Consider the following 14,825-nt stretch of genomic DNA (forward strand, 5'->3'; position numbering starts at 1 on the left):
GGTGAAAAGCTTAAGAGTCTTGTATAATCAATGAGTATTTATTAACTATGTGACTAGCAGCATGCTTCAACCCTCATCCTAGATATGTCGACAGCTTTTCCCTAATTGTAGTAACTTGTTCTTATGTTTATCTAGCATGGAAAATGGAGACAGCATGACCTATTCCATCCAAAAAGAATTTGAAGGTTAACCAGTATAAAAATTTTTTCCTAGAATTAAAGGAGGTTGGAGTTGGAAGGCAACTCTAAGATCCAAACCCTGCTGGAAGTTCAAATGAATCTCTTTCTAACATCCCTGGTATTCAGTCATCACACCTTTTTTTGAAAATATTCAGTGACAAGGAATGCATTACTTTTCAAAGCAACTCATTCCTTTTGTTCAAACAGTTCTGATAGTTAGAAAGCCCTTCATATTGAGCCAAAATCTGCCTTCCTGTAGCTTCTACCACTGATCTTAATTGTGCCTTCTAGAGCCACAGAGAACAACCCTCTTTCACCTGATAACCCTTCAAATATCTGAAGTATATCATGGCATGGTGTTTTGGCAGAGTCTTAGTGATTGTTGTTTAAAGGGTGAATGAATGAACAAGTGCATGATGAATGAATATCAAGGTCTTATTAAGTTCTTTTTTGGGAGGGAGCTAAAATATCATACTGACTCATACTGAATTTGTCTTTTTCTCATGAACTGCAATCTGGCAATGTCTCCCCCACCTTCTACTTGTATAGCTGATTAACTTTAACCTAAAGTCAGGATCCTGGATTACACATATACTAGTTATCTATATCTCATCATAGTAGTGGTTTAGCCATCTGGATGACTATTTTTTTTTAACTAGAAATCCACAAAGATCATCACTGGCTATTATTCAATAAGCCCACACATTTGGGATAAAGCCTAAACACTAATGACTAAATGTTATACAAATATGCAGTTTGAAATTAAAAGAGAGACTTGTAAACCTAGAAAATGTACACTCCCCCCACCGTTGCAAATCATGGTTTTCTTAGAAACAACACCTCCAAAGTTAGGGAAAAGCTTAAAATTTCAAACAAGACCCTAGAAATTAAAACAACTACGGACAACAGAATGACTAAATGAGCCAATCTGACATTGAAACTGACCCTCTGGGGCTCCCTCCCCTGCTCCCAGATGACCAATTCTTTCCTTCAGAGACCCAGCTCTTTACAGCCTTATGTTTCCCGCTGTTAGGCAGCTTTCACAAACCAGAATGCCAACAGGGGGTCACTTCTTTTAAGAAGGTTATTAACAGCTTTTGCTTTGTGCTTTATTCTAGAAAAAACAAGCCCAGACCAAATCTTACCTCTTCTTCCAGCCAGTCATTATACTGCACAATACCAGCCATGACAACATCTGCTCCCTTCATATAGAATGTGATTTCTCCTGTTGACTCATCCTGGGGAGGGGGGAAACGAATGAAGAATTCAAGGATCACCTTCATTTTCCCCTAAATACATTTTTCAAAATAACTGGAACTACAAACAATTCAAAGAATAGTAATAATAACAAAAACCCACAGCAGATGTACACAGACTGTAGTATTGAAACAATGATTTACCTGCAAGAAGTCATTTGAAACACAGCCAAGACATCTATGACTAGAATATGGAGTTGATTGGTTATGTAACCAAATGAAAGGCAACAAATGGACAGTGGAAATACAGGTGCCTTCAATATATACAAATAATCAGAGGAAAGATTCTAGGACTATATGTATATGTATATGTATATGTATATGTATATGTATATGTATATGTATATGTATATGTATATGTATATATATGGCTCTGTTTTTCATCATTTTATCTGCAAATGGACTCTGCTTTCAAGGTGCTACATTCTAAGGCATTCCTAGGCATCAAAGAGACACAGTGAATAGAGCACTGGATCTGGGAGTCAGGAAATCCTGAGTGCAAATTGCGCCTCAGAGGCTTACTAGCTGTGTGACTCTGAACCTCTCCTGAGCCTCAGTTTCCTCACTGTAAATAGGGATAATAATAGCCTATCTCTCAGGGTTGAGAATCAAAAGGGATAATATTTGTAAAGTGCTTGAAACATTAGAAGTGTCTTACAAGTTATTATTATTATTATTATTTTACCAGTGAAAACAATATATGAATAGAAGAAAAAATACAAAGTGATAAGGGTAAGGGAGAAATCAAAGTTCTCTAGTAAAATCTGAAGAGGAAAAGAGAACAAAGAATTTGGAGGAACATGGAAGATTTCAGTGAGGAGGTAATGCCTGAGTTGAGCATTGAAGAAAGATAAGGATTCTAAAAGGTGAAAATGAACAAAGTAATATATGTTCCAGGTATGGGAGATGTCCTGTAAAAAAATGTCTAGTTCAGGAAACAGGTAGTATTCCAGTTCAGACTGAATGGGGACTCCAAAAGGAAACAATATAAAATACGCCTGGAAAAGTAGGGTGGAGCCTTACTACAAAAAGCCTTATACCGTAGATTCCAGAGGGTATACAATTTATCCCAGAGAAAACAGATAGTTTCTTAAGGTTTGTTCTTAGTAGTTTAGGATGAGGTTTTTAGTTGTTATTTATCTGGTTCTTTTTTTTTGAGGGAGTAAAGGGACCTAGTCAGCCCTATGCCTTGAATAGTTTATTTTGGCAGCTGTGTGAAACATGAAATGAAGAGAGTGGAGGTACAGAGGTCAATCAGAAGGCTATTACAACAGTGTATGGAAGACACATTTTGAAGGCCCAGAGTTGGTGATTGTGTAAAGGGAGAGAGGATACACAAAAAAAGTTGTGATCGAATCTATACAACGTGGCATCTGAATGGGTATGAAAGGTGAAGAATAGGATTGAGGAAGAGTCCAAGATTACGAAGCTAATGGAGAATGGTTATTTTGCCACTACAAACAGGGCCATATGTAGGATAGATGGGTTTAGGGAAGAAACATAATAAGTACTGTTTTGGACATGCTAAGTTTGAATGCCAGCAGGACACTCCAATGAAAAAGATCCAGCAGCAATGGAAATACAGGCATAAAGATTCAAAACAAAGACTGACGATAGATAAGATTATAAAGTACAGAAAGAGAAGATGAAAAGATAAAGTTTTGGGTTATAATCACACTTAAAGGGTGGAGAATGAATAAGAATTTAGCAAAAGACATTGAGAAAGAATGGTCAGATGGGTAAGAAGAAAATCAGAGGAGAGAATGGTACCTTAGGAGTCAAGAGGAAGAAAATCCAGGAGAATGGGGCAGTCAACACATATATGGAGAGAAATATTAAAGAGAAGAAAAACTGGAAAAAAATCACTGGAATTAGCCATTAAGAGATCATTGGTAACCTCGAGGAAGGCAATTTCAGTTGACTGGTGGGATCTGAAACCCAACTGCAAGGTAATAAAAGAAATAAGCAGATAATAAAGAAAACAGAAGCAGTGAGAAGGGATGATACTTTCTTGAGGTCTGGCAACCAAATTTAGGAGAGATTATAAAATAACACAAATGACAGGGTCAAGTGGAAGGGATTTTTTTGGTTGTTTTGTTGTTGCTGTTGTTGTTGTTGTTTGTTTTTTAGGTATATGTGAGACTTGACGATTACAGGCCATAGGGAATTATCTAACAGACAGGGGAAGACTGAAGATGAATGAAAAAAAGCATACGATCAATGAGGCAAACTGCTGAAGGAGGTAGGTAGGGATAGGATTAAAGGCACAAATAGAGGGATTGGTCTTGTCAAGAATCAGGATTACTTCATCCTCTAAGACTGGAGCAAAACAGAAGAAAACAGATGAAGATACAGAGAAGTAGGAGATCAGCAAATGCAAGATGGATAGCTTCGATCTTCTCAGTAAAGTAGGAGAGGGAAGGGTTTGGAAATGAAGAAAGTGTTAACAGCTTCTTTACGGAAATGTAATAGATAGACAATTAGGGAGGCATACAAGTATTGTCATGCAGTAGCAAAGTCCCAGTTGAGATCAGGTTAACAAAATAGTTAGAGGACCCTGTAGACACTGTCTACACGTCATTCAGTCATTCAGAATGTCATTCAGAAATTTGGAAGTTAGGAACAAAGAAGGCAGATGGTAGGGATAATGTAAGGTTGAGAAATGGCAAGATATCACTATCCAAAGAATAGGGAAACATCCTACAGGGATGAAATACATAGCATAGATGAATTGTCAAACTATCGAAGCAAGGTAGTTAAGAGGAGGAAAGTGAGGGACTGCAAAAGAGGGAGATACGAAGGAACCAGAGATTTAAATTAGGACAAAGGAAAGGTTTAGGAGGCAGGGACAGAGAGAGATAGAAGGAAGGGAGAAAGTGGTAGATAGGGGAATTTCAGAGTTGGTGATCTCATAAAGACCATACTCCTAAGACTCATGGTCTAAGGCACTGTTGTCAAATGTAAATAGAAACAGAAGCCCCTAAACTATACATAACAATCCTTCTGGGTGACATATTAACTTGGAAAACCAAACATTAACACCATCTATTTTCTACTGCGTCACTGTTTATTTTGTCATTTATTTCCCAATTACATTTTAATCTGGTTCAGGGTGAACTTGCTATCCCATAGGGCTGAGTGTTTGACCCCTCTGGTCTAAAATGTGAGTCTCCTTCAGGGTCAGTAAGGTAGATTGGAAATGTAGGTGATGGGAGTTCAGGAAATTAATTAACCATAAGGCCAGAATGTTAAAGAGACACCAATGTGAACACTGAGATTCCCAAGGATGAGGACTGACACTGGAAGAGAGAAGACAACTCTGAGACAAGTACTTAACTACTTGTGAAAGGAAAGAGAGTAACTCAAAGGCCACCAGATGGCAGCAACAAGGATAGGAACACAATCATATGAACAGTTGGAAGTGAGCCTCAAAGAAGTATTTGATCAGAGCAAGTGCCAGGATTCCCCAATAAATGGTCAAAGTAGATGGACAAAAAGTTTTCAAAGGAAGGAATCCAAGCTATCAATAAGCATATGAAAAAATGCTCCAAAGCACCAATAATTGGAGAAATACAAATTAAAGTATGTCTGAGGTTCTACCTCATACCTATCAGAATGACAACAATGCCAATAAAGGAAAATTGGCAACTGTTTGTGGGATTACAGAAAAACAGACACTCTAAATGCACTGCTGTTGGAGCTGTGGACTGATACAGTCATTTTGGAAAGCAGCTTGGAAGGTAACTGGTTTTTTTTTTTAATGAAGAAAACAGAAGAGAAGATACACTAGAAGGAAGCATAGGTGAGCAAAAGAACTCTGAAAGCTATTGGATATGTTCAGTCATTCAGTTGTATCTGACTCTTTGTGGCCCCACAAACCATACTGTCCATGGCGTTTTCTTGGCAAAGATATTGGAGTGGTTTGCCATTTCCTTCTCCAGTGGATTAAAGCAAACAGAAGTTAAGTGACTTGCCCAGGGTCACACAGCTATTAAGTGTTTGAGGCCACATCTGAACTCAGATCTTCCTAATTCCAGGCCCAGTGCTCTATCCACTAAATCATCTAGCTGCTCCTTTGAAAGCTATTAGCTGAACTTAATTATATACCTGAAAGAAAAGCAAACTGTAAATGATAGATATCTGTAGTTTCATGTATAATTCTCTTATTCTGTTCTACTATGTGTTTGGAAATGTCTGTTTTATTTAATGTTTAAGTTCAGAATAAAAATTTTTAATTTAAAAAAAGAGAGAATGGCAGAGGTTTGGTCACCCTGTGTACAGGGCATGAGAGAAGAATCAATCAGTCCTAGAATGATCAGCCAATGATGCAAATGCTAATGCTAATGCAAATGCAAATCAGTCCTCCCCAGAATAAACACCTTGAACAAAAATGTTGCTTTTCATGCTACTTTTCACTTTCTTTCTTTCTTTCATTCATTCTCTTTTTTATTCAAGTCTTCTTGTATAAAATGACTAATATGGAAATGGTTTACATGATTGCACCTGTATAAACCACATCAGATTGCTTATCATCAGAGGGAGGAGGGAGGGGAGAAAGGGATAGAATTTGGAACTCACACCTTTTTTTGTTGTTGAGGCAATGGGGTGAAGTGACTTGCCCAGGGTCATACAGCTAGTTAAATGTCAAGTGTCTGAGGCCACATTTGAACTCAGGTCTTCCTGAATCTAGGGCTGGTGCTCTATTCCCTGTGCCATGTAGCTGCCCCCTCAAAACTTTTTTTTAAAAAATGTTTTTAGGGCAGCTAGGTGGCGCAGTGGATAGAGCACTGGCCCTGCAGTCAGGAGGACCTGAGTTCAAATCTGGCCTCAGACCAAACACGTGACACTTTACTAGCTATGTGACCCTGGGCAAGTCATTTAACCCTAGTTGCCTAAAAGAGAAAAAAAAGTTTTTAAAAATTGTTTTAATATGTAATTGGAGAAAAATAAAATATTTTTAAATATTTGTATTTAAATCCCATACACAAAATCTTTAATTTAAATACAGAGCACCCTAAGCCAAAAGAACAATTTTCTCTTTAAATTTACTTTTAGATGGCCTAGCATTGAGAATCTTATAGGATAACATAAGTATCCAGAAAATACATTTCAATCAAAAGGGGCAAAAAGTGACCTTATGGTCAATCCATATAGTTTTATCTTTGATGTATTGCTCCAGAAATTATGCCAGAGCGCTCTGGCTCAAGCAAAAGGTAGCTGTCCCTATATAAAGTTTTTGCCTGTTTTCTTCCCAAAAAACGGTGTTTAAAAACAATTTTGTAGGAAAGTGCATAAACCTTCCACTTCCTCTGCTACAGAACTGGCTTAAGATAGTTTAGAGATTCTGTCCAATATAAATACTATATCAACTGTCTTCTAGCATTAGTCACTTCCTCTTCATCGAGTTCATTAGAAGGTTACTTCGTTCTCAGATTATGGCAAGATCACACTATAAATTCACAGAGGGATTTGCCAGTGCTATTGTTTCAGAATTTCATCTTTTTCCATCCTGGTTTGCTTTTGGCCAGTATTCAAAGGCTTTTTTTCTTTCAGCTATGACAATGGTATGATCTATGCAGGAGATCAGACTTCATCATTCCACATGGGGGGGGGCTGAGGGGTGGGAAAGGAGGGGGCTCAATGGAACATCTTGTGCACAACAAAACAAACTGCCTCCAAAGAGGTAGCTCGAATGGCCTTTGTTTCTAGCCTACTTCCTAGAACTGAGGTCACAATACAAAGAAAAAAGACTGGTTTGTGGGCAGCAAGAAGGTCCTTCCCCAAGCTGTTCGATGTAGCTGAAGGTATGAGGTGAAAAAAGTCAATACCTGTGAAGAAACATTCAGTCAGATGCCAATCTGCTGCATAACTAAATCTACCTTCTTCACACTATGAGGTTTTCTTAAATTTTTTTTTTAATTTGCAGAAAGTCAATGTAAGTACACTGTGAGAAAACTAAGTCAGAAAGCTAAGACCTATTGAAAAGTGTCTGTCCATTTGTCTGTGTTCACATATCTGTACCTGTCTGTCTGTCTTATCCCTGTTTATCTGTCTCTATGTCTACATCCTTGTGTGTTTGTAAATCTATCTATCTTGCTTATATTTGTATGTCAAGCACTTTGTACAATGCCTGGCATATAGTGAACTCTTAATAAATGCTTGTTCACATAGGGACTCTGTGTTTGTGTGTGTGTGCTTATCTATGGGTCTCTATTTCTGTGTCTGTCCATATGGTTCTCTTTGCATGTGCATATGTTTGCACGAGGGCACACAGCTCTGTATCTCCGTCGCAGGGAAAAAAAAAAGTTTGTCACAAACTTCTACATTATTCAAAGTTCCTGACTTTTGCCCAGGGAATCCCTTAAATCAGAAGTCAGAAGCTAAGATTCAGGACAAAGTGTTCCTCGCCTATATATAAAGCTGCTTCTTCCTGAAAGAATGTAGCTCAGGATAGGTGGGGCTGTGACTAAGTAGCCTTTAAATTGGGAGAGTCAGAGCAGCCTGGTGCTAAAACTATCAGAGCTAAATGAGAAGGCCCTGAATACTCTTGCTACCATGGACAGACCAGTAGACGAAGGGGGAAAGAAAGAAACAAGCATTTATTAAATATCTACTATGTGGCCGCTACTATGCTAGGTACTTTATAAATATCTCATTTGACCTTCACAACAACCCCAGAAGTTAGGTGTCACTGTTATCCTCATTTTACAGTTCAGGAAAACTGAGGTAAACAGAAATTCAGTGATTTGAACAAGGCCACACAGCTAGTACATGTTTGAGGCTGGATGTCAACTCAAGTCTTCCTGACTCTACCCCTAACACTCTTTCCTCTGCACCACCTAAGTGACTAAGAAGGACTGGCTACATCAGAGGCATTCAATGTGCAAATGTAGCCTGCAACAGTCCCAAGACCAACTAGACTAAAATGTAACTGGAATACTTAACAAAATAAGTAAAATCACAATAAAACATAGATACTATTCATACACAGTTTTATAAATTCATATGTGGCCCTCAAGGATCCTTATGTAAAGTGCAGTAACTCCCATTTCTAATTGTGTTTGATACCACTGGGCTAGATGAACTGGCACTTATAATCCCAAGCAAATGCCTCAATCCAAGCAAAACAACTTCTCTCTCTCCCTCTTTCTTCCCACCTCTACATATACATATATTAAAATATATTCATATATACATGTTTAATACATACATGTATATGTTTGTGCACACATGCATACATATGCATGTTTACACATGCATGCATGTGTGTATATTCCTGCTCTCCCTTAAGCTCCAATCTCGTTTACCAATTGCCTACTGGACTAGATATCATATAAGCACCTCAAAACCAACACGTCCAAAAGAATTCATAACCTCCCACCCCTTTTAAAAATTGCCCTATTGCTATCAAGAATACCATCGGTCACCTATTTTCCCAACCTTGCTGCCATCTTCAACTCTTCCCTCTCACTCCCCCCTCCCATCTAATCAATGGCCAAATCTTGTTATTTCTCCCTCCACTATCTCTAGCATCCACCCCCTTCTCTCTACTCATTCATGATGACCTCAGGTCAGGCTTTCCTCACCTCTCTCCTGGGCTACTGTGACAGCTTCAGTCTCCTTGCCTCAAGTCCCTCCCTATTCCACTTCCAAACAGTCAAGGGCAGTTCTGAACATGTGAACTCTTCTACTCAACAAACTTCAATGGCTCCCTATTGCCTCTAAGATCAAACATAAACCCCTCTGTTTGGCATTTATGGCTCTTTATAACCTGACACCAATTTTCTTTTGCAATCTTTCTCCACATTATACACCTTTATACATTCTGTGATCCAGCTTGGCATTTTACTGTTCTTCATACATCACACTCTATCTCCCGCTCCTAGCCTTTGTCCTGACTATTCTCCAGTCCAGGAATGTATTTCCTTCCTCACTTCTCAGAATCCCTAGTTTCCTTCATGGCTCAGCTCAAAGCACCACCTTCCACATGAAGCCTTTCCTGACTAGAAGCTAAGCCTCAAGCTACTAGTGCCCTATTTTTTTTTTAATAAAATTTAAGCTGCTTAAAGGAAGGACCATTTCTTGTTTGTCTTTCTATCCCCGTGGTCCAGCACAATGACGGACACACAGTTGCTTAATAAATCCTTAATGACTGAATGATTGAAAATTGAGGCAACTGTCTCTTCCTTTCATTTAACAACATAGTATTCTTGTTTTAAGGGGGAAAAAAAACTCCACTGACTATGGAGTCAGAAAATCTGGACGTCAGATGCAGCTCTGACTAGCCACAAAACCATGGGTAAATCCAAACACAAACAACCATAATGGGTTGTTCCTTGCACTTTAGTTGGGAGAGATGCATTTCATAAATTATAAAGTATTACAGAAATGTAAGCTGTTATCATCATTATTATTCTCAAATAGCTGATTTTAGGAACTATTCAATTATGATAGAAGAAAAAGAAAAATAACTTTAATTAAAGCAAAAATTCTTCCTTGTCCCAGCCCTCCATAAAAATGGGCAGAACTTTCTTAGAAGCTGTTCTTGGGTGAAATGATGTGGAAAAAAGACACTGGTGATAGAGGAGACTTAGAGACACCTAGGTGGTGCCCCAGTCTCTCTGATGACCTCCATTCTCACATCTCCAACGTCCAAACACAACTTGTTATCTTTCCTCCTAAACCCTTCCCCTGCCTTCTACCTTCCCTATTATTGTAGAGGGCAATCTCATCCTCCCAGTTCCATGAGTTCCCAACCTAGGAGTCATCCTGGATTCTTCACTGTTGCTTATTCTCCATATCCAAGCTGTTGCCAAGATCTGTTGATTCCATCTTTGCAACACCTCTGGAATAAGTTCTCGTCTCTCCTCTGACACTACCACCACCCTAGTGAAGGCCCTCATCACTTCCACATTTGGCAATAGCCTATTGATGGGTCTGCCTGCTCAAGCATCTCCACTCAGTCACTAAAGTGATTTTCCTAAAATGCAGGTTTGATCACATCACACCTCCATACTTAATAAGCTCCAGTAGCCCCCTATTGCCTCCAGGGTCAAATAGAAAGTTATCCGGTTGACACTGAAAGTCCCTCATAACCCAACCCCTTCCTACCTTTCCAGTCTTCTTACACCTCACTACCAGATATGTACTCTTCAATCCAGTGACAATAGCCTCCTGGCTATTCCATCAACAAGCCACTCCATCTCTCAGTTCCAGGCATTCTTTCTGGCTGACTCCTTGCCTTGAACACTTGCCTCTGCTCCAACTACTGACCTGCTTTTAAGTCCCAACTAAAATTCTACCAATTCATGAAGCCTTTCCCAATCCATCTTAATTCTAATGCCTTCCCTCTGTTATTTCTTTTCTATTTATCCTATACATAACTTACTTTGCATGTGCTTGTTTGCATGTTGTTTTCCTCGTTATTTTGTAAACTCCTTGAGGGTAAAAACTGTCTTTTGCTTCTTTTTGTATTCCCAGTGCCTAGCACACAGTAGGTGGTTAATAAATGTTATTGATTGATTGGGCCTGGATTCAGGAAGAACTGAGTTCAAATCCAATCTCAAACACTTACTAACTCTGTGACCTTGGGCAAGTCACTGAACCATTCTCAGCTACCATTTCCTCATCTATAAAATGAGGGTAAAAATAGCTCCTATCTCCCTGGGTTGTTGAAGGATCTGATAATCTAATAATCATAAAGTATGCTGCAAACCTTAATGTACTATATGAATGCTAGCTTTTACCTATGGTTTAGTTCTAGAACTTTTATTCAGCAATTCATATGGACTAGACAACTTCATTTCTCTCTGAGCCTCATTTTCTTCAACTGTAAAATAGGCAAAATAATATTTGAACATCTCATGTAGGAGGATTTTTATGAAGAAAGCATTTTGTAAACTGCAAAGCAATATAGCCATGGGAGTTGTTATTATTATTACTATTCTATGTGGAGAGTTGCATTACTAAAAAATGCTCAAGCTTTAGGTATTGCGATCTTGATAGTGCCTGCATGTTTTCTCTCCTAATTCAATGAGTTAACCAGAAGCTGTATCAGATATCTGTGGTCCATCTGCTTTAGAAAAGTATATTTTCTTATCAGTGAAGGTCAGAAAGGTTGTGACTCCAACATATGGAAAGATTTTACACTTTCAGAAAAAATGCATATCAAAGAGGGAGATGGTGACAGAAAACACTAAGTCAAGACCGCTGATGCTACTTGACATGTGCACTGTACCTGCTTTGTTTGTTAAACACTGTAGCCGTAAATAAAGGGCAACTACATAGTTACTTACCCTTACTATGATGCCCATGCGCTTACTTTCATAAGTGAATGGGAAGATTTGAAGAATGGTGAAGTTCAGAATCTGGCCACCAGGGGTCCTCAGCTGCATAGAAGATTGATCTCTGCCCACCAGGGTTAAACCAACACTTTCAGTCCACTGGACCAGGGCCACCTAAATATAACCAAAGGTCAAAGGTCAGATACACCGCTGAGTTTCCAGGTTCACGGGTCATGCAAATGAACACCCGTCAGGGAGGAGCTGTGGGCGGGCTGAGGAAAAAGTTGATCACTTATGTCAAGGTAAAAGCACTAGGGTTCTGGGGGGTGTTTTTGGGGGCAGGGGGGCGGGTTTCATAAGACATGAACAAATGGCCCTTTAACATCACTTCCTGAGGCCAAACTTGCTCATTGACAATATTAATTACTTTAAGCCTGTGGAAGGCTTAGTGAGTCAATGCTGTACAAACTATAAACGCTAGGATTGATACTATATTCAATATAGTACAAACTATAGCCTGGTAGACAAGGAGGGGGAGGGGAAGAGGGGAGAAAAGAGGGAGGGGAAGAGGGGGAAGAAGGGGAGTGAGAGAAAGAGAGAAGGAGGGAGGGAGGAAGGGAGGGGAAGAAGGAGAGAATAAGACAGAGAATAAGAGAGATAGAACAAAAGAAATTCACAGCATTAGACTGAGCTACAGTCACCAATCTCCTAATTTTACAGATGAGGAAACAAGCCCACAGAGATGAAGTAGCTTGTCCAAAGTCATACAAGTGATAACCTGTAGAGAGTTGTATTTGAACTCAGTTCCTCTCACCTCAGATCCAGCATTCCCTTTTTCTGCCTTAATTTCAATTTTATATATGTCTATCCATGTAAATGGTGTCTCCAGTAAAAGAATGCAGGTACTGGTTCTCCACTTTACCGCACTACCAGAGGAGGAAGCTAAGGCCTAAAGAGGTTTTTGCTTGCCTTAGATCACATCAACAATGCCAGCATTTGAACACAGGTCGTCTGGCTTCAAATCCAGTGCTCTTTCCATTATACCACACTGCCTGCCATCTACATATCTCCCAACATGAAAGACCCTGTACATGGCAGGTAATATTTGTTGAATCCCTGTGTTAATTTAATCCATTACAACTTATATCTTGAACAGAAAATGCAGATGGACAATAAGTTAGACCCAGAATAAAAGAGCAGAAAGGAGGTCAATTGCATTCAGGAAATTACATGACATTTTCAAGATGTTCTTGAATTTAAAAAAAAAAATTTAACCCCAACAGCCTCCCACTGATGCAGCATGACCGTGGATCACTGAACACCACCATCTCTGAAAATCAATCAAAATTGTGGGCAACCTGAAGGGCAACAGAGATGGGCAGCGGGTAGCCGCAGTATATTACCCACAACTGCAAGGATGACATAAGGGATGACAGCCAGGAAATATGTGACCAGAAATAAAAGTCGGCCAGTCAGGCAGCAAAAGCAAGAGATAACAGATGGATAATCTAAATATACTCTACTGGTAATTATGAACTTTTCAAAGACCTAGAGAAAGCCCTCTAGCTCGTGGAGTAGATCCCCTGGAAGAACCACAGAAGGGCTTGGATAAGCATCCATCCCATAGATTAAGAAGGCATAGATGGGCTGTGGTTTGTACCACCAAAGGGAATCCCTATATCATGAGATCAGTTATCCATTGAAGAAGTATTAAAGATGAAAGAATGAACTAAGTTGAATAGGCTTCAACTGATATTCAAATGGATCCATAATCTCACTGATTTAGAAGTTCCCTACAAAAATAGAACCCATCCATGCCTGCCTCACCTATGTATCTCCCAGCCATCATTCCCAAAAGTTCCCAACAGGGGCCCATCCAATAAGCAAGGGGCTTTCCTCACTTTCTCCCAGCATCTTGAGAGTACCCATTGGAATGTTCTTGCCAACTACCCTGCATCCCTAACTCACACCATACAACCAGCTCACATTCTCTTTCTGTAACACAATTCTTTTAATATCCTTCGTTCTCATTCTTTGGAATTGCTCCCTGGTTACATGTTGCTTGCTCACACCCTCTGTGTGTCATCCCAGTACCCTCTGTGGCTCGTGATTTACAGTAACATTCAGGTCTTGATGCCCTACAGTAACGCTGCTAACATGGTCACACTGAAACAATGAATCTTTGTAGTTATGGCATACTTGGGGTCAATAAAGTACTTTGCAATTGCCCAAAAGCAAGTCAACCTGCTCTCCTCTTTTTCAACTCTGGGCCTAGTTCATTTTCTACCTGTATTATGTGCCTCAGGTATACATCCTGTTGGACAAACTCTTAAGGAGGTCCATTCAGATGCATGTTAACATCTGAACAATAGCCATTCTTCCTCTCTTTCATTTATTTTACTCAAAAATTTCCCTAATAACAGTTAAATTTTATATAGTGCTATTCTTCATTTACTTTATTTAATTTACTCAAAAAGTTATTTTTAAAAAGCTAGAATTGACATAGTGTTTTAAGGTTTGCAAAGCACTTTGTCTGCTTATCTTACCTCATAATAACTCTATGAACTATTATCATACCCACTTGACAGATCAAGAAATGTGATTTGCCCAGAGACACACACCTATTAAGTATCTGAGGGAGAATTCAAACTTGAGTCTTTTTGACTCCAAATCCAGCAATCCATTGTGCCACCTAGTTGCAAATATTCCATATTCTCCTATCCATGACCCATTCTTAAATCAATCTTCACCCTAGTCATCCTCCACCCTGCTGTTTCTATTGCCTCCTCTAAACTGACCCACTCTGGCTCCCAGTGACAACGTCTTCAACCTGGCCATCTCAGAAGTACCTTCCCTCCTCCCTATACCCTCCTCTCTAGCCCTCGTTGGTTCAGTTGTTTCAGTTGTTTCAGTCCTCTTCATGATCCCATTTGGGGTTTTCTTGGCAAACATACTGGAGTGGTTTGCCATTTCCTTCTCCAACTCATTTTACAGATGAGGAAACTGAGACAAACAGAGTTAAATGACTCACCTACGGTCACTCAGCTAGTGTCTGAGGCCAGATTTGAATTCATTCTTCCTGACCCCAGGCCCGACACCCTCTATCC

At 39.4% G+C, this 14,825-nt stretch overlaps 1 protein-coding gene across 1 annotated transcript in view; it reads right to left on the minus strand.

Moving 5' to 3' along the window:
* ATP9A (ATPase phospholipid transporting 9A) overlaps window positions 1–14,825 on the minus strand; it is a 165,092-nt gene that overhangs the window by 30,842 nt on the left and 119,425 nt on the right. The window contains exons 15-16 of the mRNA XM_020984234.2: window positions 11,731–11,892; window positions 1,325–1,417 (exon numbers count right to left, since the gene is read on the minus strand). Of these exons, the coding sequence (XP_020839893.1) occupies window positions 1,325–1,417; window positions 11,731–11,892 (255 nt within the window). The remainder of the gene's footprint in view (window positions 1–1,324; window positions 1,418–11,730; window positions 11,893–14,825) is intronic.

The sequence above is a fragment of the Phascolarctos cinereus genome, unplaced genomic scaffold, assembly GCF_003287225.1.
Source record: "Phascolarctos cinereus isolate Bilbo 61053 unplaced genomic scaffold, phaCin_HiC Scaffold_2;HRSCAF=192, whole genome shotgun sequence".
Lineage (NCBI taxonomy): Eukaryota > Metazoa > Chordata > Mammalia > Diprotodontia > Phascolarctidae > Phascolarctos > Phascolarctos cinereus.